At 38.5% G+C, this 22722-nt stretch overlaps 1 protein-coding gene across 1 annotated transcript in view; it reads left to right on the forward strand.

The window, feature by feature from the left end:
- The window catches only part of SNTB1 (syntrophin beta 1), a 302133-nt gene extending 280640 nt beyond the window's left edge, over positions 1–21493 (forward strand). The window contains exons 5-7 of the mRNA XM_072603188.1: positions 12761–12957; positions 18429–18619; positions 20524–21493. Of these exons, the coding sequence (XP_072459289.1) occupies positions 12761–12957; positions 18429–18619; positions 20524–20616 (481 nt within the window). The 3' untranslated portion in view covers positions 20617–21493. The remainder of the gene's footprint in view (positions 1–12760; positions 12958–18428; positions 18620–20523) is intronic.
- The last annotated feature ends 1229 nt before the right edge of the window (positions 21494–22722 follow it).

Below are 22722 nucleotides of genomic sequence, written 5' to 3' on the forward strand. Positions count from 1 at the left end.
CAGGGGCTTAGTAAATACATGGTGAATTGTTGAAGCCTTAGCCATGTGATGGGGAGGAGGAGGGTTCTACTGTTCTTTATCTCTTCCTTTCTTCTTCCTTTTCTTTCTTCTTCCCTTTCTTTCTCCACTTCTGCCTTCCTTCCTTTCTTCTTCTCCTCCTTCCTTCTTTCTTCTATTTCTTCTTCCCTTCTTTCTTTCTTTCTTTTCCTTCTTTCTTTACTGAAACCTTGTATCTTAAAGCACTGTAGCATTAACATTGTCCCGTGAATATGGTTCTCACAGGAATGAGGCTTCTGATTTAGGTCAGACCTTGTATTTCTTTGCCTTACTTTGGTTTGTGAGGGAGAGAGAGGGAGAGGGAGAGGGAGAGAAAGAGAGAGAAGAGGGGAGGGGAGGGGAAGGGAGGAGAGGAGAGGGGAGGGGAGGGGAGGAGGGGGGAGGAGAGGGGAGGGGAGGGGAGGAGGGGAGAGGAGAGTGAAGGGGAGGAGAAGACAGGAGAAGACAAGAGAGGGGAGGAGAGGAGAGGGGAGGGGAGGAGAGAGCAGGGGAGGGGAGGAGAGAGCAGGGGAGGGGAGGAAAGGGAAGGAGGGGAGGGAAGGAGAGGGGAGGAGAAGACAAGAGAGGGGAGGGGAGGAGAGGGGAGGGGAGGAGAGGAGAGGGAGAAGAGGAGAGGGAGAAGAGGAGAGGGGAGGGGAGGAGAGGAGAGGAGAATGAAGGGGAGGAGAAGACAGGAGAGGGAGGGAGGGAAGGAAGGAAGGAAGGACAGAAAGAAAGAAAGAGATACAGAGAATGACACTGAGATAAACAAGCAGCCTTTCACCCTGTTGGCATGGCTTCATGCCCTTCAGATCTTTTGTGGAGAATGGCAAGGTAAAATTAGGCCCCACTGGGGATTGTGGTGAGACAGTTGCTAGCATAGAGCCACCTATCTCCTTGGGTACAATCTATCTTAGAGGAGTTTATAGTACTTCTAAATACTAATTAACTATTTGAGATGTCAGGAATGGTATGTAAACAAGAAGAAAGGGACACAGAAAGGAGGAAGGGGAGGGCATTAAAGTCAAATTTCAAGAGACAACATAATATTAGTAAAAGAGCCTTTCATAGATGAATTCCCATCTACATTTCCAATTTTGTTTCATATTACTTGTCACCTTCATGTACTCTACTTATTCCAGCAAAACAAAACTTGTTGTGTTTTATTAGATTTTAATTTTCTCAATGAATAAAAATTTTCTCTTGCTCCTACTGTCCCCATCCCATTGGGGAAAAGAAAAAGAAAGCCTATGTAACAAATATGCATAGTTGAATAAAACAAATTCCCATATTTGTCATTGTTCAGTCATTCAGTTATGTCCAATTCTACATGACCCCATGGACTTTTTGGCTATGGGGTTTTCTTGGCAAAGATACTGGAGTGGTTTGCCATTTCCTTCTCCAGTGTGTCTCCATTTTACAGAGGAGGAACTGAGACAAATAAGGGTTAAGTTACTTGCTCAAGGTCACACAGGTATTAAGAGTCAGAAGCCAGATTTGAGCTCAGATCTTCCTGACTCCAAGCCTAGTGCTCTGTCACCTGGCAGCCCCTAAATTCTCACATTAGTTATGTCCAAAACATACATATTTCTCTCTTTGTCTTGATTCCATTACCCTTCTTTCAGGTGGTAGGTAGCATTCTTTTTCATAAGTCCTCTGGAATCATGGTTGGTCACTGAGTTGATTCTACTTCTTAAATCTTTCAAAATTGTTAAGACACTTTAGCTTTCCATATCCATCTCTATGCCAGAAGTCCTAGAATTAACTTCTCATCTCCACCTCTTAGAATCCTTAATTTCTTTCTAAGCTTAGCTCAGGGACGTTTCTTGATTTCCCTCACCTGAAATTGTCAGTACTTGCTCTTTCCTGAAATTACTTTGTATTTACATCGAAATGCTTTTGTTATATTTTTAAGCATTAATTAAAATAAAATTAGAATTAGAATAAAAATAAAATTAAAATAAAAGCCAATATCTATGTGCTTGTCCCTAATAGAATGTTAAGGGCAGAGTTTGAAGGTTAAAGAATTTCACTTTGCCTTTGTGTCCTCAGCTTAGTCTAGGATACACAGTAGGCAAGCAGTGCTGAAAAGAAAACTAGATTTGGAGTGAGAGGTCCTGAGTTTGAATCTTATTCCTGTTCTTACTTGTATAACTTTAGTACATCACTTAATTTTCCTAGTACCTTAGTTTCTTCACCCTTAAAAACAAAGGTATTGGATTGGATCTCTAAGGTCCCTTTTAGTTGATCATTTTTTACTGTTTATTTCATTAAAGATGTACTATTTCAAAGCCTAAATTATGTACTCACAAAAAGACTAATGGATGGACCAATGGAGGAGATAAAATTGAAAGCTAAAGGAATCTTAACTGTTTTTTTTTTTTAGCAATGGTTATCTATTTGTCAGATTCTTATAAAATGTTCAGTTTCTCTTTAGACCTTATACGTGTGTGTTTTTGTGTTGAGGCATGTACCTAGCACAGTGGCTAAAGTGCTGGACTTGTAGTCAGGAAGACCTGAATTCAAATCCTGTCTCAGACACTTAATAGATGTAAAAGTGTGACAATACCAATACCGACTTTTCAGAGTTGTTATGAGGACCAAATAAATTACATATGCAAAGTGTTTTGCAAACCTTAAAGTATTTACATAAATGCTACTATTAACATCATATTATCATTGATATACTGGCCAAAATCAACCCCTGATTGTATTCTAGTCTTTTCAAAAATCACTTCAGAAATCATTCATTCAGTAGTTGACACTATGTATAAAAGGCTATAAAATGATGGTGTGAAAATCTTAAAAGTCAAATTGAAAAGATGTTTTCCTTTGAGAAAATACTCATGCCATTGCCAATTTTTTCAGGACCATGGACACTACCTTCTGCCCAACTTACCAGAGTTTCAGTGGCTGCTTGGGCTCCCACTTCTGTCCTACTGGGTTAATCAATCATCCTTGTTGGGTTCCATCATAGATGTCCAGTAGAAGAAGAGATATGAGATCACCAGTTCTGGACACTTATGGAATCTGACCTGCTGCTTTTCCTACTTAATGACTTACAATATGGCATCTGCTGGGAAATGCTAATTGCAACAATTAAATAAGGATATGGATATAATATTGCTTAGCAACCCTGTTACCTAATATATAATTTTACATAAGAAATAATTTTGTTCAAACCTAGCATGGTGACTGGTTTTTATTAAGGCTATTAATAATAATTTGCATGTATGTAGAACATCTTATGTCACAATCTCCAACACCTAAGCAAAGTGAAATTGGCTCACAAGCATTTAACACCTACTGTGGTGCAGTGGATAGAGGGTCAAGCCTAGAGTGAGGAAAAGTCAGTCATCTTCCTAAATTCAAATCTGGCCTCAGACACTCAGACAGAGCTAGTAAGTTGTGTGACTCTGGGCAAGTGACTCAACTCTCTGTGCCTCAGTTTCCTCATCTGTAAAATGAGCTGAAGAAGGAAATGGGGTCACAAATAGTTGGACATGAATGATAGTGACTGACCACAAAAAGTGTTTCAAGTCTTACACTCCCTAGTATTATTTCATTCAAGCTCTTTTCAATCAAGTGTGAAACTATATTAAACCTTCTTCCTGTTCACTATATGCAACATTTCTCACCTCCATTCCTTTGGCCCAGTGGCTCCCCATGCCAGCAACTCCTTTCTCACTTCCATGTTTTAGTATCTTTAGCTTTCTTCAAAACAAAATTCAGGTATAATGAGATCTTTCTCTCCACCACCCCTCCCCCTCAGTTTTAGTTCCTTCTTCTTAATTTCTTAAATTAAAATTTAAATTCTTTAAATTTCTTTGTTTATAATCTGTATTTCTGCACATGACTTGGTTTCCTCAGTGGAATATAAGTTCCATGATACCAAGAGATTCGAGTAGGGAGGGCGATTGTGTATGCTCAATGCCTCGAATAATGGCTAGAACATAGTAGGCTCTTAGTAAATGTTTGTAAAATTGTTGAGCTGAATCTCCATTTAACAGTGGTCAGTCTACATGAAGTAATACACATCTTGGGAATTAAAAAAAAAGCTATTCTACAAATAAGGACCTTTATTTACAAAAATATTCATAAATTGCTTTTACAAGATTTTTTTAAACTTATATAGAGATGTATTTTTCCAGACTAAATAAATTGTAGTATTTTCATATAGTACAGACTGTGTGGACTAGAGTTGGAGTCAAAAAGTCTTGGATTCAGATTTCCATCTCTGACACACAGTAGTTGGGTCCCTTAGCCCCTCTATGCCCCAAGAAATTCCCTCAAACATCTTCTAAATGATAGATGGGTTGAGATCTGCTTTGGTGGAAAAAGTACCCCTAGAGGAATTTCCTTATGCTCATGAAGTCACAAATCCTTCCCAGACTCATGTATATATGAATGTGAGAGATGATCGTTGTGATGTAAGAAATAACAAGGGATGGTTTTATATAAACCTGGGAAGACTTATATGAACTTTTGCAGACTGAAATGAAAAGAACAATTTTGACAATAGCAACAGCATCATAAAAACAGACAATTTTGAAAGATCTCTGATGACTGCAATAACCAACTATTTATCTAGAGGACGATGGATGACGGAGAAGTGATAGACTAAAAATGCAGGAGGAGACACATTTTTCTGGACATGGCCAATGTGGGAATTTGTTTTGCTTGACTCTATTATGGAGGTTTTCTCTTTATCTTTTTCAATATGGGAGGGAAGGGAGAGAGAAAAAAATTGGTGATTATTCATTGAAAATCATAAAATTTTTAAAATTAATATAATAGAATTCTTTGCAACAACAAAATAACAAGTAGTGTGGTATAGCAGTGTATGTAAGGAAGATTTTGTTATCTTCCTTAGAGTTTAGTTTCCCAGGATCCATAACCATGAAAATGTCTAATTTCCAGGTGTTAGATAATAACTCCTAGAATACTCTCAAGGATTCTAGATAGTAATTCCCAGAATCGTAGTGACAAACAGTCCTACTGAGGCTGTGCCATAAGATAAGGGGTGACATAATGTAATACTTACTATACTTGCACAGAATGACAATATTGCTAAAGTTAACCTGTGAGCTTAATATTGGCAAGATGCCTTCTTTGTCCATGCCCTATAAAGCAGGTGGGCATTGGTCAGTGAGTAGGAGAAAACCACAGGGAATCCATAGGGAACCCACCTGCCTCAATGGGCCCCCTTTGAGCCTTGAGAAGATTTAGGGGAGTGCACAAGCTGTGCCTCTCTCAATTGACCCCATCAAGACGTGGGGGTAGTTGCCTCCTCTTCTTGCCAGTCCCTGCAAGAAGGATGTTTAGAGAATGCTGTAGGAGCTGGTTCTTCCAACAGCCATTTGAGAAGACTAGATTAGACTAAAGTAAGATTTAACTCCCCCAGAAGGTATCTGCCTGTCTGACCAGATCAAGAGTGAACCTATTAAAGGCTGGAATTTGACAACTCCAGTGCCTCCTATGTGTCATCTGTGAAACAAATAGAAAGAGACCTGTCTCTAAGATCCGAGAACAACAGGCTCAAATCATCACCTGAGTGAGTGACTTCTGGCTCTATATGGTCTTCTGAAGAATGTAATGAGATTTTGAGTCATTTTTCAGTCAGTCTCACTCTTTATCCTTTTGGGATTTTCTTGGCAAAGATACTGAAGTGGTTTGCCATTTCCTTCTCCAGCTCATTTTACAGATGAGGAAACTGAGGCAAACAGGGTGAAGTGACTTACCCAGGGTCACACAGTTAGTATAGTGTCTGAGGCTTGATTTGAACTCAGGAAGATGATGCAGTACTCTACTCATTGCCCCACCTAGCTGCCCTACACAATAAGACAAAGAGAGATTAATCTAAAGACCTACAGAGTAAGCCCAGTCATTTGATCAGTCATATTTTTAAAGCATTGTAGAAAAATGCAAAACTTTTAAAGTGCACGGATGAATTTTGAAGGGAACATGAAACAGTTATTACTATAATTTTTTTATAATTTATGTTGCTATATTTCTAATCAAAATGTTTTAAATAGTTCTGTATTTGTAGATTTATTCCATGTCTCATTTATTTGTATTTTTAAGAGTGTTGATAATAATGATTTTTTAAATGATTCTTTCACAGTCTGAAACAGTGAGTTTGTTTCCTCTAAGCCTCTAGTAGGGAATAACCTAGGAGAGAGTGAGGCACTTTGGAGATTAAGTAATAAGAAATAAGGCATTAAACAGGTGGTGGGTGCCTAAGATAAAAATAAGATTCAGGCCCCTTTCCCTAGCTGTCTGTTATTTCTACTTCATCCATGATTTGTTTTCCAACTAAAATCAAAGTGGGCAGTAGAAAAGTGTCAACATAAGAGTCTTTTTTTCTTTTTTTCTAACTGGAAATAGAAAACATTTGCTTTCTGGCAGAAGGGAAAAGTTTATCTGAAAACTCAACAGCGCAATAATTACACTTTCCAATTAAGCCACCCTTTAGCAGCCCAGTTGCCCCGTTTCAGACTATCTAACCAACCTTCATGAACACCAAAGAAGAAAGAAAGTCCCGCTGGGAAGGAGTCTCAGAAACCAATCCTTTCCCACAGCCAGATTTCGGATTTTGGTGGCCCCCATTTATACTTACATGATTTTATTATTATTATTCAGTGTATGGATTCTCAAGAGTTAAATTCATCTGGAAATCCTCAGGTTGTCCATTTGCACCAGGGTGTTCTCTAGAAGCTGGTTTAGCAACAGGGGCAGGCCTGATGTTATGACTAATTGTCTTCTAGTCATGTACCATTTATCATTCAGATTACCTTGAATAAATCAGCACCATTTATATTCTCCTTATGATCTCATTCTTCTGCCTACACCCTCTAATCTGATTTTTATTTTTAAATCATTTATGGGGATTTAGTTTTCCTCATTTATTTCTGTTTCTGTTTTCCTGCAAAATACAAGATCTTGCTGGCATTGCATTCTGTGACCAGTAAGTGGCATAATATAGCAGCTGTTGTGGAATGGAAAGATTCTCACCTCCAAAGTTGGAGAATTTGGGTTCAAATTCCAGCTTAGAAATTTACGTGAAGTGTGGCAAGTCACAAGTTCTCAGGGCTCATCTGTAAATTAAAGGGGTTGGACTAAATGGCTCAAGGTGCTTTCTACCTTCAAATCTATAATTAAATGTCATCAAATTCCTGGCTAGAGAACTTGGCCCTTTTTTTGCCCAGCTTCAGGTAACTAGTAGATGTTAGGCTTCCTTTCTGCTGGATCATAAATGTCATCTTTCCTTGGTAAAGCATCATAGAAACAGAAATTTAGACCCGACAGGGATCTTAGAGGCCATCTAATCTAACCCCCTCATTTTACAGATGAGGAAACTGAGGCCCAGAGAGGTTAAATGATTTGCCCAAGGACACACAGGTAGTGACAGAGGCAAGATCTGAACCCACATTCTCTGGTTCCAAAACCCCTACTCTTTCCATCATATAGTTTGTTTGGTAGAAGCATTTGTGACTGTTGTGATTCACTTCTTTCACAAGTAAGAGACAGATGGTTCTATTTTCAAGGATATAAAAATAACTTAAAATTTAAAATAACTGAAATGAAATTAATGGCTAGTCCAGAAAAGCCCCTTGAGATTTGTTGTGGGATCATAGGAAACGTTAAAAATCTGCTCCTGCAAAAAACATGTAAACAGGACAATTCAACTCATTTAAATAAAAGTTTATTAAACCAGCACTGTGGATACAACAAAAACCCTGCCCTGAAAAAGCTTATAGTCTGCTGACTGAATATAACACATAAACAGATAAATACATGAGGTCCACAAAATACATTCAAAGGAATTTTGGGGGAACAAACATCCAGAACAACAAAAGAAAAGGTCTCTTACAGAAGGAACCCAGGCTCAGCCTTGAAGTGCCTATCAGATCATGGGATCAATCTGGGTAAAGGCAAGGAGGCTGGAAATGAAGTGTTATGTAAGGGGAAATAGCAAATAGACTAGTCTGACTGGAAAGTGGAGTGCATGATGGGGAGTAATGTGTAATCAGTTGAAAGTTAGGTTAAAAAAGAAAGTTAGATTAGAGCCATATTGTAAAGGGCTTCAAATCTTAAAACTCTAAACAGATGAGTTTCTATTTATCCTTCAAGATTTTATTTTCTTCCATCCTTTTGGATGAGGAAGAACAAAGCATAACATCAGAGGAAGTCAAGGCTTCTGTGTCCAAAACCTCCAAAGTAAATATACAATGGTCTCAGGCCATGAAAGAGCTCAAAAAGGATTTTGAAAATCAAGTAAGAGAGGTGGAGGAAAAATTTGAAAGAGAAATGAGAGCGATGCAAAGAAAATCATGAAAAGTGAGTCAACAGCTTGCTAAAGGAGACCCAAAAAATGCTGAAGAAAATAACACCTTTAAAAACAGGCTAACTCAATTGGCAAAAGAGGTCCAAAAAGCCAATGAGGAGAAGAATGCTTTAAAAAGCAGAATAAGCCAAACGGAAAAGGAGATTCAAAAGCTCACTGAAGAAAACAGTTCTTTCAAAATTAGAATGGAAGCTAATAACTTTATGAGAAAAAAGAAATTACAAAACAAAACCAAAAGAATAAAAAAATAGAAGATAATGTGAAATATCTCATTGGAAAAAACATACACCAAGAAAACACATTTTTAAAAATGCAGCCACAGTCCTGGGCTAGACCCACAAGACTGCCTCATTTGGGTGTGCTTTGCTTTCCTTTAAGTGGTGAGAAGGAGCAAGGGGTACCCCACCATCAAGGTCTCTCTAGGGAAATTTGTAGAAACTGAGTGTGATTGGGTAGCCATGCTACACAAATAGCAAACTTGAAGACTGAGCACAAGTGAAACAAGGGTCAGCAAAGGCCCATGTTTTCAATACTAAGATTTTACCAGTGGACCAGTAGAGAATGCATTTGACCTGAAGACAGAAAGACCTGAGTTCAAATCCAACCTCAAACACTTAGTAGCTGTGTGAGCCTAAGCAAGTCACTTAACTGCTGTTTGCCTGAGTTTGCTCAACTGTAAAATGGGGATAATACAGTACCTACCTTACAGAATTTGTAAAACACTTAGCAAAGGACCTGATAATTAATAGGTACATAATAAATGCTTGTTTCCTACTTCTATCCTTACTCTTCTGACCTTTGTTTCCTTTTCTGTAAAATAAGGATAATAATGGCACCTACATCTCACGGTCATTGTGAGCACAAAATAAGATAATATTAACAAAACATTTTGTAAAACTTAAAACTCTATGTAAAAGTTAGTTAATGATAATAAGTTATTATTATTGCTACCAGTTCAGCAAGACTATATTCATTCTCCGTTACCTGCTCTTTCCTTCATCTTTTGTACATGACTTTTAACCATCTAAGCAGGTGAGTTCCCTGTGCATCCACATTACTCAGTTTTGTCAGTTTCCCCATCTTCCCCACATTGGAATTGTTTGTGTTTTCAAAATTTCATGCTTGAGAGCTTCCCACGCCTCTTGGGCTGACTTTCCTTACAGAATGTCAGGCCATGGGATCCAACCTAACCTTTCCCTGAACACACAGAACTCTGTTCATGAACAATTTCTGCCATTACTCTCTAGGAGCTTGGGTAAATCACTTGACTCTCTCTGACCTCATTGGATTAGAACAAGACATCTTACCTTTTTTGTCTCATAGATCCCTTTGTCAGTGTGGTGAAATCTATAGACCCCTTCTCAGCAAAATGTTGTTTTTTTGTTGGATTGTCTGTTTATTTGTTTTAAAGGCTGAAGGAAATGCTAAATACTAATTAGAGGTTATTAAAAATAAAAATCTGATTTGGTTTGGGTTTGGGGTTTTTTTTTTCCATCCAAGTTCACAGATGACTTTGCAATCTATCCACAGTTTCTTTGGGAGTTTATGGACTCTGGAATAAGAGCTCCTAGATTAGGAGAATGTAAATTTAAAGTTTAGAAAAAACAAAGAGTTGTCTAGTTCAACATTTTGATTTTCCAGGTTTGAAAACTGAGAATCAGGTAAATTGTCTTGCTGGAGGATCATGAAGGGCCTTTTCAGCTCTAAGTTCCTTGGGAGTCTCAAATATAACATTTCTGATACATACAAAGTATCTTTTTCTTAAATATTGCTGAATCATCCCCAATATTGACCTTTAAAACTCCTACAGCTTTAGAGAAAGTCCTTCTCTTTTCATTCTTCTAAGTTTAACTTGGCCTTAAAACTCCTGGCATCTGCTCTCTCAGCTCCTGGCTTTATTCTTGGCATAAGGAAGTCAGACAACCAGTGTTGAAATACCACTATCATCTCTTCCCCTTCCCCAATTACAATAGACATTTTCCTTCACACACTTTGGGTGGGTGGGTGGGGGTGTGTGTGTGTGTGTGTGTCTGTGTGTGTGTGTGTGTGTGTGTGTGTGTCTGTGTCTGTGTCTGTGTGTCTGTGTGTCTCTGTCTGTCTCTGTCTGTGTGTGTGTGTGTGTGTGTGTTTTTCCCCCATTTCCCCCAAAAACACACACTTAAAGAATTTGCAAACCACAATCCTCCAGTAACAATTTATTTACTGGATTCTGGAAGTATATGTTGCAAAAATCCCATTTTAACTTGGACACAAAAGGATTTTTAAAGTTACAGAACTAAATTATCCCTAAAAAAATTGGATTTTATCTTGTTTTACCACATACAAAGCATTATTTAATATTTAGGTTTGCAAGGGAAAGTGATTAGAAATGCCCTGATGAACATGTCCAGGGACATGGAATCCCTGCGAATGATGTGATGGCCTGAGTTGAGTTATCTAGGTACACGTTAGGCCATCCCTGTCAGCTTTGCTCAACTTTGGAATCAGGAGACTTTAGGGCCTGTCTATGGGATTTCAAAGTGAATTTTCTTCTCACTCGTCCTCCACACACTAATATGGACAGGGAATTAGGATCAGGGATGGCAAGTAACTCAATTTGAACTGGTAGGTGGTGAAGTGGATAGAGCAGGCTGTATCTGGAGTCAAAAAGACCTCAACTCAAATCTGGCCTTGGATAGTTCTAGCTTGTAACAGTAAGCACCCCAACATACACAGTGGGGCCTGCTACCACAGGTTCTTTGATCTGCTTTTCTAAAAGGAAAGGCAACTTTTGAAGGGTTAACAATCACTTTAATCAAGCACATGAACCAAAGAATATCAAAGTTAAAATTTCAGAAAAATCAAAAATCAACAGACATGCTTCTATATGAGAGTAACATTAAGTGTCTGAGGTCAGTTTGTACTCAGTTCTTCCCAGCTCTAGGACCAGTGCTTTATCCACTGCAGCGCCAGTGCACAATGCTTGTCTTGTAAGTGCTAATAAATGCTAGTTTACCAATGTTATTATTATTATTTCTGTTACTATTATTTTTTAACTGAAAGTAACAGTTAAGTGTAACTACAAAGAGAGATAGACTTTCTCTTTTCATTGCTAAAGTTTTATTCTGAAGCTCTTACTTTGAGATCTTATATCACAAAAAGATGTGTTTCAAATCCAATCTCAGACACTAGCTGTGTGACCCTGAGCAAGTCACTTAACCTTGATTTCCTCCAAAATGCAAACAAATAAAGAGAATACAGACTTGTTAGGGAAACAGGGAAGAAAGATATTCACCTACATAATAAACTAAACCTCAGTAGCTGGGCAGAGATATCTAGACAGAGAAATATGTAAATAATACTCAATAGCTCTCCTCAAATATTTGAAGGGCTGTCTCAGGGAAAAACAATTAACCTGTTCCTAGAGGGAAGAACTAGGAATAGTGGGTGGAAATCAGACAGTACAATGGAAGGAATGCTGGAACTAAAGTCACAAGACCCGGGTTCAAATTCTATCTGTGCCATTTGCAATCTGTTGATCATAGTCTAGTCAATGTTTCCTCCTTTATAAAACAGGAGTGTGATAACACTTTCATGACAGCCCTCACAAGGTTATTGTAAGAAAGGTGCTTTATAAACTTCATAGATTACAAAGTACTGTAGAAATGTGATTGTTATTATTTCAGATTCATGTAAAAAAGACGTTTCTAGCAATTAGAGATGCCTAAGCATGAAATGGGCTCACATGTGAGGTAGAGAGCTGCCCGTTGATGGAAATACTCAATAAGAGACTTGTTGAGGGATGTTGGGGTGGAGGTAGTAGAGATGTCACTGCTTGGTGAAAGTTAAATTAAGTGACCTCTAAGGTTATTTTCAGTTTGGGATTTTAATGGAAGGGAAGGGAACAGGCTTTTATTAACCACCTACTGTATGCCAGACCCTGTGCCTAGTACTTTACAGATATTATCTCATTTGATTCTCATAATGATGCTGGGAGGGAGACACCATTATTATCCCCATTTTACAGTTGAGGCAACTGAGACAAACTGAAGTTAAGTAACTTGCTGAGAGTAACATAGCTATAAAGTATCTGAGATCAGTTTGAACTTGGGTCTTCCTGACTCTAGGTCCAGTACACTATCTACTGCACCAGCCAGATTCCTCTAAGATCCCATGATTCTAAATTTTTTTTTTTCAGGAAAAAGCTGGACTATGTAGTTGGTCTTAGTTCCCACGTATATAATTTTTACAGACATATGTCACCTGTTCTTTCATTTGTCCCAAGGCTAAAGTATAAAGCAGCTTTTCTTCCTTCACTCAGAATAGCTTTGGAATATTTCATGAAAAGTGGGTGTTTTCTATCCTTTTGGGTTTTTTTCTTCTTTTTCCCAAATTCAGGTTGGTCCATTCAGGTCCTGGAAAAGGATCACTGCAGTCTGGGGTGGATCTGTCTTTTGCAACTCGGACTGGTACCAGGCAAGGAATTGAAACCCATCTCTTCCGAGCTGAGACCAGTAGGGAACTCTCCCAGTGGACGAGAAGCATTGTCCAGGGCTGCCATAACTCAGCGGAACTCATAATTGAAATCACCACCTGTGAGTAGTACTGATCAGGGCCCTCTGGGTAGGGTAATGGAGAAGAGTCCTGGAATGCCTCCCTGCCCCCAAATAGCTTCCTGTTCTGGCCCATTGAGGTGACTAAATCTCTCATTTTAGAAATTATAATTATTGTTTCTACTGGACATAGAGAACTGATATCCTGAGAAGGGGACTTCCTTTACCAAAGCAGATCAACACCTCCTCTGCAACATAGTCTTGGTTGTCTGGATCACTGAGAGGTTAAGTAATACAGGCACCATTTGTCAAAAGTAGGGTTTAAACTCTGACTCTGAAGTCAGCTTTCTGTCTACTACTTCACCATGACTCCTTTGGATTTTTCCTGATAAAACATAAATACCCCTATATTAGTGTAACAATTGGGTTTAATCACTAGTGTAGAAAAATAAAGGAGGTGTCCTAGAGTGTTGGACATTGAGTCAGGAAGACCTAGATTCAGATCTTTACCTTCTACCAAGCAACTCAAATAACCTCATCAAATAGCTGGCATCCCAAGGGCTTATGTTAGTGTGGTGGAAAGAGTGCTATATTTAGAGTCAGAGGACCTTCGTCTAAATCTGGGCTCTTCCACTTAGTGCCTCCAAAAGGCACTAAGAGGGTCTGAGTTCAAATGCTAACTCTGCTATGTTTGACCTCTTTGAAGGTTCCTCATCTTTAAAATAAGGACTTGGAATTTAAAGAGCCTCTAAGGTGACACAGTGGATAGAGTGCTAGGCCTGGAGTCAGGAAGACCTGAGTTCAAAGCCAGCCTCATACATTTAGTAGCTGTGTGACCTTGGGTTAGTCACTTAATCTCAGTTTCCTCAGTTGTGAAATGGAGATAATAATAATAATAATGGATCAAATGCAATAACATTTACAATTCACTAAGCACAGTGCCTACTGCATTGTGTTCAATAAAGGCCTGGTTCCTTTCTTCTAAGGTCCCTTCTCTCTCTAAATCTCTGATCCTATTACTTGATCAATTCATTTCACCTTTTTAGGGATCAGTTTCCACATCTAGAAAATGGGAGTGTTAGAGTTCTAATACTTTGTTGTTAGTCAGTCACTTTTCAGTCATGTCTGACTTTTCTTAGGGTTTTCTTTGCAGAGATCTTGGAGTGCTCTTCTCTTTCCTTCTCCAGTTCATTTTACAGATGAATAAACTGAGGCAAACAGGATCAAGTGTCTTGCCCAGAGTCACACAGCTAAGAAGCGTCTAAGACCAGTTTTGAATTCAGGAAGATGAGTCTTTCTGACTCTGGGCCCACTATGCCACGAGTTGCTTAACAAACGATTTCTTACTTGGTCTGAATCAAAGTGGTTTGATATAGTGGAAAGGGTGCTCTATTTAGAATCAGAAGACCTGGGTTCAAATCCTGGCTCTGCTACCATGTTTGATCTTGGGCAAGTCACTCTCTTTGAAGGTTCTTCATCTATCAAAGTAAGGGTTTGAGGTCAGATGACTTCTAAAGTCCCTTCCATCTCTAAAGCTCTGATACTGTGAGACAAGCTGGTTTCCAAGGCAAGTCTCTTCCATCTCTAAAATTTTATGATACTACCAATGATACTTTAGTTTACATTAGTTTATCATCTATTTTCCAACATAATAAATCCATGTGAACAGGGTCCTTCAGAAAAGGAAATATGTAAAGGGAAGACTCTGACAACCTGTTTCAAAAAAAGTGAATGAAACAGATCTCCAACAAAGACTAGGATGAACCTGGATGATGTTTTCTCACCATGACTCAATTTCCACACTCACCCCCCCCCCCAGAATCTTTTATTTAGAGTTAAAATTCTTCCTTCCACGTTTCTGTAGTCTTAGCAAACAAAGTTGAAATTAGTTGCTTTGCAGACCTTCGACTACTACATTGTTGGGATAGAAAATTAGAGGGGTTTTTGGTAATTATTGTGAAACTCATTAGTGTGCTTCTCACCCCCTACATTCACCCCCTACAAAACAAAAAAACATTATCTACCATCTCTGGTGAAAACCTTTTGGGATTCTCCTTTCAGCCTTTCATTCGTGATTCTATTTTGTGCCAGGGCACTTACACCCACACACACAGACCAAAGATTTCAAAGTGTGAGCTGGAAGAAACTCATGCCACATGAATCTTAAGTATCAGGAAATTATGTTTCATTGGAGAAGCCCAGACTCTCTTAGCTACCAGAAGTGCTCCATCTAATAGGAGATGAAGATGCCTAATGGGGCCCTGTTTAGTTTGCCCTCAACAATGTCTGAAAATTTTCTCCTCTCTTCTCCAAATTGAACTTTAAATGTCACAGGCAGGAAGAATAATTCTGTTGTTACCTTAGAACTCTTGTCAGTTGGAGATCAAAATCTAAAGTAATTTGTCATATTTACAGCATTTGCAGTTTTACAAAGTGCTTTTCATTATAGCAATGAAGTAGATATGGAAAGAGCACTGACTTTGGAATGAGAGGACCTGGGTTCAGATTTGGTTTCTGACACTTGCCAGGGCTTCAGTTTCCTCACCTGTTAATTGTAAATATGGCCTCCTATGAAGTTAGGCAGGTCTGGTACGGATCTGTGATCTGAATGGTGTTAACAATTCCTAATATGATAAATTCCTTCCAATGATAATTATCAGCAACTCATTGGTAAGTTTGGAGAGGTGTCTGGTGCACTGAGTGATGAAATGATACGCCCATTATCATAGCCAATATTCATCAGTGACAACACTTGGACCCAGGTCTTCCTGACTTCAAGGCTGGCCTGCTTATCCACTATATCACTTGTGAAGAAAGAAGGAAGGGAAAGGAAGGAAGGAAGGAAGGAAGGAAGGAAGGAAGGAAGGAAGGAAGGAAGGAAGGAAGGAAGGAAGGAAGGAAGGAAAGAAGAGAAGGAAGGAAAAAAGGAAGAGAAGGAAGGAAGGAAAGAAGGGAACAAAGGAAGGAAAGAAGGAAGAGAAGGAAGGAAGGAGGGAGGGAAGGAAGCAAGGAAACAAGAATTTTCACTTTGCAAATATTATCTCATATGCTCTTCACAACTGTTTGAAGTAGTTGCTGTTATTATCCCCACTTTACAGTTGAGAAAACTGAGGCATCTAGCAGTGAAGTGACTTGTCCAGGGTCACACAGCTAGTAAGTGTCTGAGGATAGATTTGAACCCAGTTCTTTCTGACTCCAAGGCTGGATTACGTAGCTGCTATACCACACTACCTAACAGATAGTATCTGTTAAACAGGCTGGTTTGCAAAGCAAAGATCTCATCATATACTCCATGTTCTTTTCCAAGCATCTAGATTTTTTAAAACTGATCAGCTCATCTAAGAGCAGTTTGAGATGCCATCACCCACTTCTGAGTCACACGGCCAAAGTTTGTATTCTCTCTTTGCCAGCACAAAATCAGCCTCTCCTTTAGAAAGGGAGGGTGAGGTGGGGGAGGGGAGGGCTGTTTCAGTGAGAATGGGTGGCCCTGTAAAAGCTTGCCCCAAGCTTTATATTGTCCCAAAGAGAGACATCCCACACACAACAGAAGGGTGTGCAATTGACCACTCATTGCTTTTTTTTTTCTGTATCTGAGATGGTCAGGTAGAATGAATTAATGAAAACCACACACTATGGTTGATTTATTTTTTTTAATAAATTATTTAAAATATTGATCATTAGATCATTTTTGATCCACTTTCCCCACCCGTGTTCAGAGATGATTCTAGTTCCATCTGTTAGAGAAAATGTAGACTCCTACTGGTCACTTGGAGGCAGTAGGGTGCTGTAGATGGGACACTGAACATGGAGTTGAAACAGATGTATTGGGAGTACTGGTTCCACCATTTTCTAGCTGTGTGACCCTAAGCAAGTGACTTAACCTCTCTCAGCTTGATTCCTAATCTGTGAAATGAAGATATTTACATTTTGTGTTTCTCTCACTTAAAGGTCTATAAACTGCTTTCTTAGCATTATTCCATTTGATTCTCATAACAACTGCAGGAGGTAGGTGCTATTTTTATTTTCATTTTGCAGATAAGGAAACTGAGACAGACAGCAGTTAAGTGACTCACTCAGGGCCACACAGCTAGTAACAGTCTAAGATAGGTACGAAGCCTCGTTTTTTCAAACTTTAAATCAATTGCTCTACCCACTACACTGCAAGATAGGATAATACAGGTAAAATGTTTAACAGTGCCTTGTCAGTGTAAAATACTGCTATTATTCTGTTCAGATATTCAGGTATTTAAAAAGAGAGTCTTCCTAATGTTTGTTTGTGAGACAACCTCTCAAGAAAGGTTGATAGTATTGCAAATGTCAAATTACCTCTGAGTTTGGCTATGGCCCAAAAGGCCATTTGAGCAGATTTTCACACTAGGGCCATCACATAGACAGATTTTAGTAAGTGCAACTAGGAAATGTTTATAATAATGTCTCCAATTTTTTTCTCTACTACCCAGAGCAAACTGAAAAAAATTTCTCTTATCTGTAAGCTCATCAGTTTGGGTACTTTACTACCAGTGTCACCTCTAAATCTTCTTTCTGTATGACTTTTGTCCGTCTCAAAAAAAATAAGAAAATTCTATCCAAAGAGAAGATCTTTCAGTTCTATTCTTGCCAATGTATTATAGTAGAAAGAGTATAGGACTGGGAATCTGGATATGTGACATCAATACTCTTTGGAATCCTAAGGCCCTTTTGTAATCTTTATGATTATCAGTAATTGACTTTCACCTCTACCACTAAGTAGTTTTATTAGTTTGGGGAATTTATTTCACCTCATGAGGCCTCAGTTTTCTCATCTGTAAAATGTGGGGCTAGATTAGATCCCCCCAGAGCTAGGGGGACATAATGATAGTCTTCAAGTATTTGAAAGGTTTTCACATGGAACAGAGAGAGGGTTAAGCTGGTTCTGTTTGATCCCAGAGGACGAAACCAAGAGCACTGGGTGGGAGCTGCGAAGAGGAAAATTTAGGCTGATATAAAGAAAAATCTGATGATTATTAGAATTATCCAGAAGTTGGATGAGCTGCCTTGCAGACCAGTAGCTTCCTCTTTGTTGGAGACCTTCAAGTAAAGACTTGCAAGACAAGCAAAGGGGTATTATGGTGAGGATTCTTTTTTTCAAGTATATGTGAAATGAAGTTCTTTCCAAATCTGAGATGAAAGGAACTTTGGAGTATAAATCACTGATACAACCTTCTCATTTTAGAAAGGAAGGAACTGAGATCTGGGGAGCAGAAAGTGACTTGGCCATGGTCACCGGTAATAAGTAGGAGAGCCCAAATCTAAACATAGGCACTTTAATTCCAAGTACACAGTTTTTTTGAATACCTAGATAATCTCCCCGGTACCATCTATTTTTAATATCCTTTGACTTTCTAGTCTTTTCAGTGTTGGGCATGAAATCCAAGGAAGACACCAGGGACACAAGAAATGTGAAACATCAAATGCCTGTTAAAGTGTGTCGCCTTCATTTGGGTTATAATTTTGTTTCCTCCTTTGTCTTCCAGCATGCACGTACAAAAACCAGGAGTGTCGTCTGACCATACATTATGAGCATGGATTCTCCATCACCACTGAGCCACAGGAGGGTGCCTTTCCCAAGACAATCATTCAGGCTCCCTATGAAAAGCTCAAAATGTCTTCAGACGATGGGATCAGGATGCTTTATTTAGATTTTGGAGGAAAAGATGGAGAGATTGTAAGTGTGCTCAGCACCAATACAGTCACCGATTCACTTGGATTTTATCATTTATAGTCTTCGAGACAGCTACATGGTAGAGTAGGTAGAGCAATGGACTTGGAGTTAAGAGGACTAGAGTTCAAATTCTTCCTCAGAGCTTTACTACCTGTACGATCCTAAGCAAATCACTTAATTTCTTTCAGTCTCAGTTTTCTCATTTGTAAAATGGGGATAATAATAGCAGCTATCTCCTAGGGTTGTTGTGAGGCTAATAAGATAGTATGTGTGAAGTGCTTTGCAAACCTTAAAACACTATATAAATTCTAGGTATTTATTGGAAACCTTTTCCAAAGCCTGACAGAGTTTATCAATGCTGATTTATCTAATATAGCCGTAAGCCTGATATGGTTATATCTACCAAGGTGTTGTCATGTTTTCTCCCCACTCTTGCAACTTGGACAATATCAGTCCATATAAAACCAGGTTGGGGATCAAGCTAAGGAGTGGGGGAGAGGGAGAGGGGATGTCTCCCCCTTCCCATGACATATTTTTTTCCAACAATATTGCTTTACATTTAAATGCAACTCCCAAACCCAAAACATACAGCAGCAACCAGTCACCAACATCACGTATTCTCGTGCTACCCTTTTTTGTAAGTTAGGGAAGGAGAAGGTAATATTTGTGTTTGAGAAAACTTGGCTGTATCCCAATAGAGCCAGAGATATTTGAGAACTGGTACCCATAGTGTTAGGTGGCTGGAAGACATAGGAAGGGCAAAGTTAGGAAGAAAATTCCACCAAATTATTCTTAGCTTTACTTCTTGTGATATCAAAATAACTGGAAACAAAACAGATACCCACTGACTGTCACATGAATTTAATGGGATGTTATTGTCTGGATACAAAAAGAAAAAGGTAAAAAGGCATTTCCTGCCCTCAAGAAGCTTATATTCTAGTTGGTGTATTAATAATTCATTTTCTGTTTTAGTACAATCATGTGCATCTCATTGAATAATGTGATTTAAGAAGATCTTCCCCACCCATTAATGGGCCTCAAAGATTTGTAGGAAGGCTCTTATTAATGAGGCACTGGTTCTCAAGGCTTGTGATGCCCTCTGGCTCAAAAAAAATGTATAAATATTCTGAGGTAAGGTTTTATTTTGGGGCTTAGTTTTTGGAAGATGTGTGCCAGATGAGACTCTGGGAAGACACTAAGCAGTACCCTGGCTTTGAAAACTCAAATGTTGGTGCTTCTTTCTCTGGTAACTATGTATGTAAGATCATACAATACATATCTGTCTATCAATTTGCAATGTATGTATTGCTTACTGCAGACAGTTGGAAGCTCTTTCTGTTGATTCTGATTTCTCTGTATATTCTCTGAAGTCCAGGGTGCTGACTTTTCCCCCTGAACTAAGTGAATGATACATGTGTTTGATTAAAGTGATTGCTGACCCCTCAAAAGTTGCCTTTCCTTTTAGAAAAGCAGATCAAAAAGAACATGTACAGCAGGCCCTCCTGTGTATGTCACAGTCCTTGCTGTTACAGTTGGGGAGAAAACATGACACCAACTTGGCAGATATAATTTATCTAAATACACCTCCCTCTCTGCTCTACAGGGGTGAAGGGTTGTGGGCATAGAATTATACTATTATCCATTACACCAGTAGTCTCAGATATTGGTTTGTTTTATTAAACTGTTTCTTTTTTCCTCTTTTCTATTCTTTGTTACAAGGGAAGTTTCACTGTGTGAGATTGGGATACCTTCACAAATTTTGATGATGTAAAAGAATTAATAAACAAAAATCAATTTTTAAAAAAATAATTCATCTACTGATAATCATCTTCAGGCCCCTTTGCTGTGAAAAATCAATTATTTTATAACAATCATCAACTTAAAATCTCTCTCTCTTTTTATTTCAGCAATTGGACCTTCACTCCTGCCCCAAACCTATCGTGTTCATCATTCATTCCTTCTTGTCGGCTAAGATTACAAGGCTTGGGTTGGTGGCATGAATGGAGGGGTAATGGTTTCCACAAGAAAAAGCAGAACCAACATACTTACTGGAAGTATGATCGATCCACCAATCCATGTTAGGTGCTAGCCAGCCACCAGCATTGCCCCAGGGGGAGCAGAGGACATCAGTTGTCAGGTGTAGCCAGTCCCAGCTACTCTCTGAGGCATTGCTTTCAGTTTAGTCAAACACAAAGGAGCTATGTTAAAGAAAAGAGCATCACCTGGAATTTCAGAACCAGTTTCTTTAGTCAAGGAAAATGAAACAGCTTGTAAATACTGACAAAAGGGGCTTTTAAAAGTTCAGTGATTGGAAATGATTTAAAATATACTGTACAATAAAAACTAGCATATTACTGTGTGTTCACACTTCAGAATCATTGTTGTACCTATTTTCACATAACTTGTTTATTGATAATGAGCAAGGGCTAAGTAGGTGAAGAATGGACATTTATCACCCTCCTGTGCCCCTCCAAAAAAGGCAGTCATCTAGGATTAGAATTAGACTATTTCCAATTGCTAAATAAATGTAATTTCTTTGAGGGACAAAAGCAAATTTTTCTCACATAGAATCTGGTCTTTCATAAGATCATAGATGCATAGATTTAAGGAAGGGACTTTGCAGATTGTCTAATCCAACTCTCTCATTTTACAAATGACAAAACTGAGGCCAAGAAAGGGAAAAGTAACTTCCTCAAGGTCAGGCAAGTAGGAAGTAGCGGAGCTGGGAATCTGTATCCTGATTCCAAATCCAACCTCCTTCTACTGTCCTAAAATATGGTACGATAGTTCCAACTCTTTTTTGATGGATTATGATTCTGAGAGAATGATTCTGAAGTGTTCTCTGTTAATGAATGTTGAGCAAAAAAAAAAAAAATTCAGTAGAAATCAGTCTGCTGATTGGTAGTTGGAAACTGCATAGGTTACTTAGTGCTTGGGGGAAGATGATTAATTCCGGGACTCCAATGTGAATACCAAGGTCTGCTCTCTGAGAGCAAACTCAATGAGGAGGAAGCCGGCAGCAAACATTAACTATAAGCTTTCTGGGTCAAAGAGCAAGTCACAAATCTCTCTCTCTTTTTTTAAAGAGCTACCTTTAACATGTAAAAGGAAAGAAGAAACCCTACCAGGCCATATAAATTCTTTGTCCCCTTTTCAGTTTTGTTGATGCCTGTGTTGAATATGGAATCGATACTTCTTTACATGCCGTGGTGACTGGGAAGAGCAAGCCTAGTCATACTTTAAGATATGCTGCAGGTTATCCCCAAATCAAATTCTATCTAGTGCTTTGGGTGATTTTTAAAATCATAGAGATAGCAGCTAATGGCTTGGTTTTTTTCCATCAATCAGGGACAAATGAAGCTGTTCAAACCTAATTTCACTGAAACAAAATCTCAGTGTTTTAGGTTTAGATCAACTCCATCCAACATTTAAACCAGATTCTTTTCCCTGTGGCTTGTTTAGACAAGCTTTCTGGACTGGAGTTCTGATTTTCAAAATGACAGGGATTTTTTTGCACATATCTATGCAAAGAATTTAAGAGGTAAATTTGAAAATTGATCCACCTGATCTCAAGACTTTCTGCTGCCAGGTATAAGAAATGACATGATGTGCAAAGCCTTATGGGGGTAGCAGTGGGAATGGGGAGGGAAGATTAATTTTTCTTAAGCGTGCTTATAAATTTGGATCTTTATTTCTATAAAGCTAAAGATTGAAATGAGAGCTTATGTACTGTAGGAAAGGCTTGACAAAATTGTAAGTTGCACTGCATTATTTCTTTATACATCTGAAAATCACTGGAATGTTGTTCTATAAGAGAATTTTACTTGTGCATTGTAAATAACTTCTTAGAAAACATGCTAGTGTCAAGAGCTGAAGTTGCCACAATACGTAATCCAAGGTGCTCAGTACATGAAGAATGAGTGACTTACTCAGAATTAATGTGCAACAATCCTATTATATATTTATAGAAAAATTTAAATGATGGTAATTGCAAGTATTCTTTCTTCTTCATTTACCGGGTTTTGAACTAATTCATATCTGGGTGGGGTCAACAGAATGATACTACCTTCTCTGCATTTATAAATGTTTAATTAAAATATTTATAT

The sequence above is a fragment of the Notamacropus eugenii genome, chromosome 4 (assembly GCF_028372415.1).
Source record: "Notamacropus eugenii isolate mMacEug1 chromosome 4, mMacEug1.pri_v2, whole genome shotgun sequence".
Taxonomy (NCBI): Eukaryota; Metazoa; Chordata; class Mammalia; order Diprotodontia; family Macropodidae; genus Notamacropus; species Notamacropus eugenii.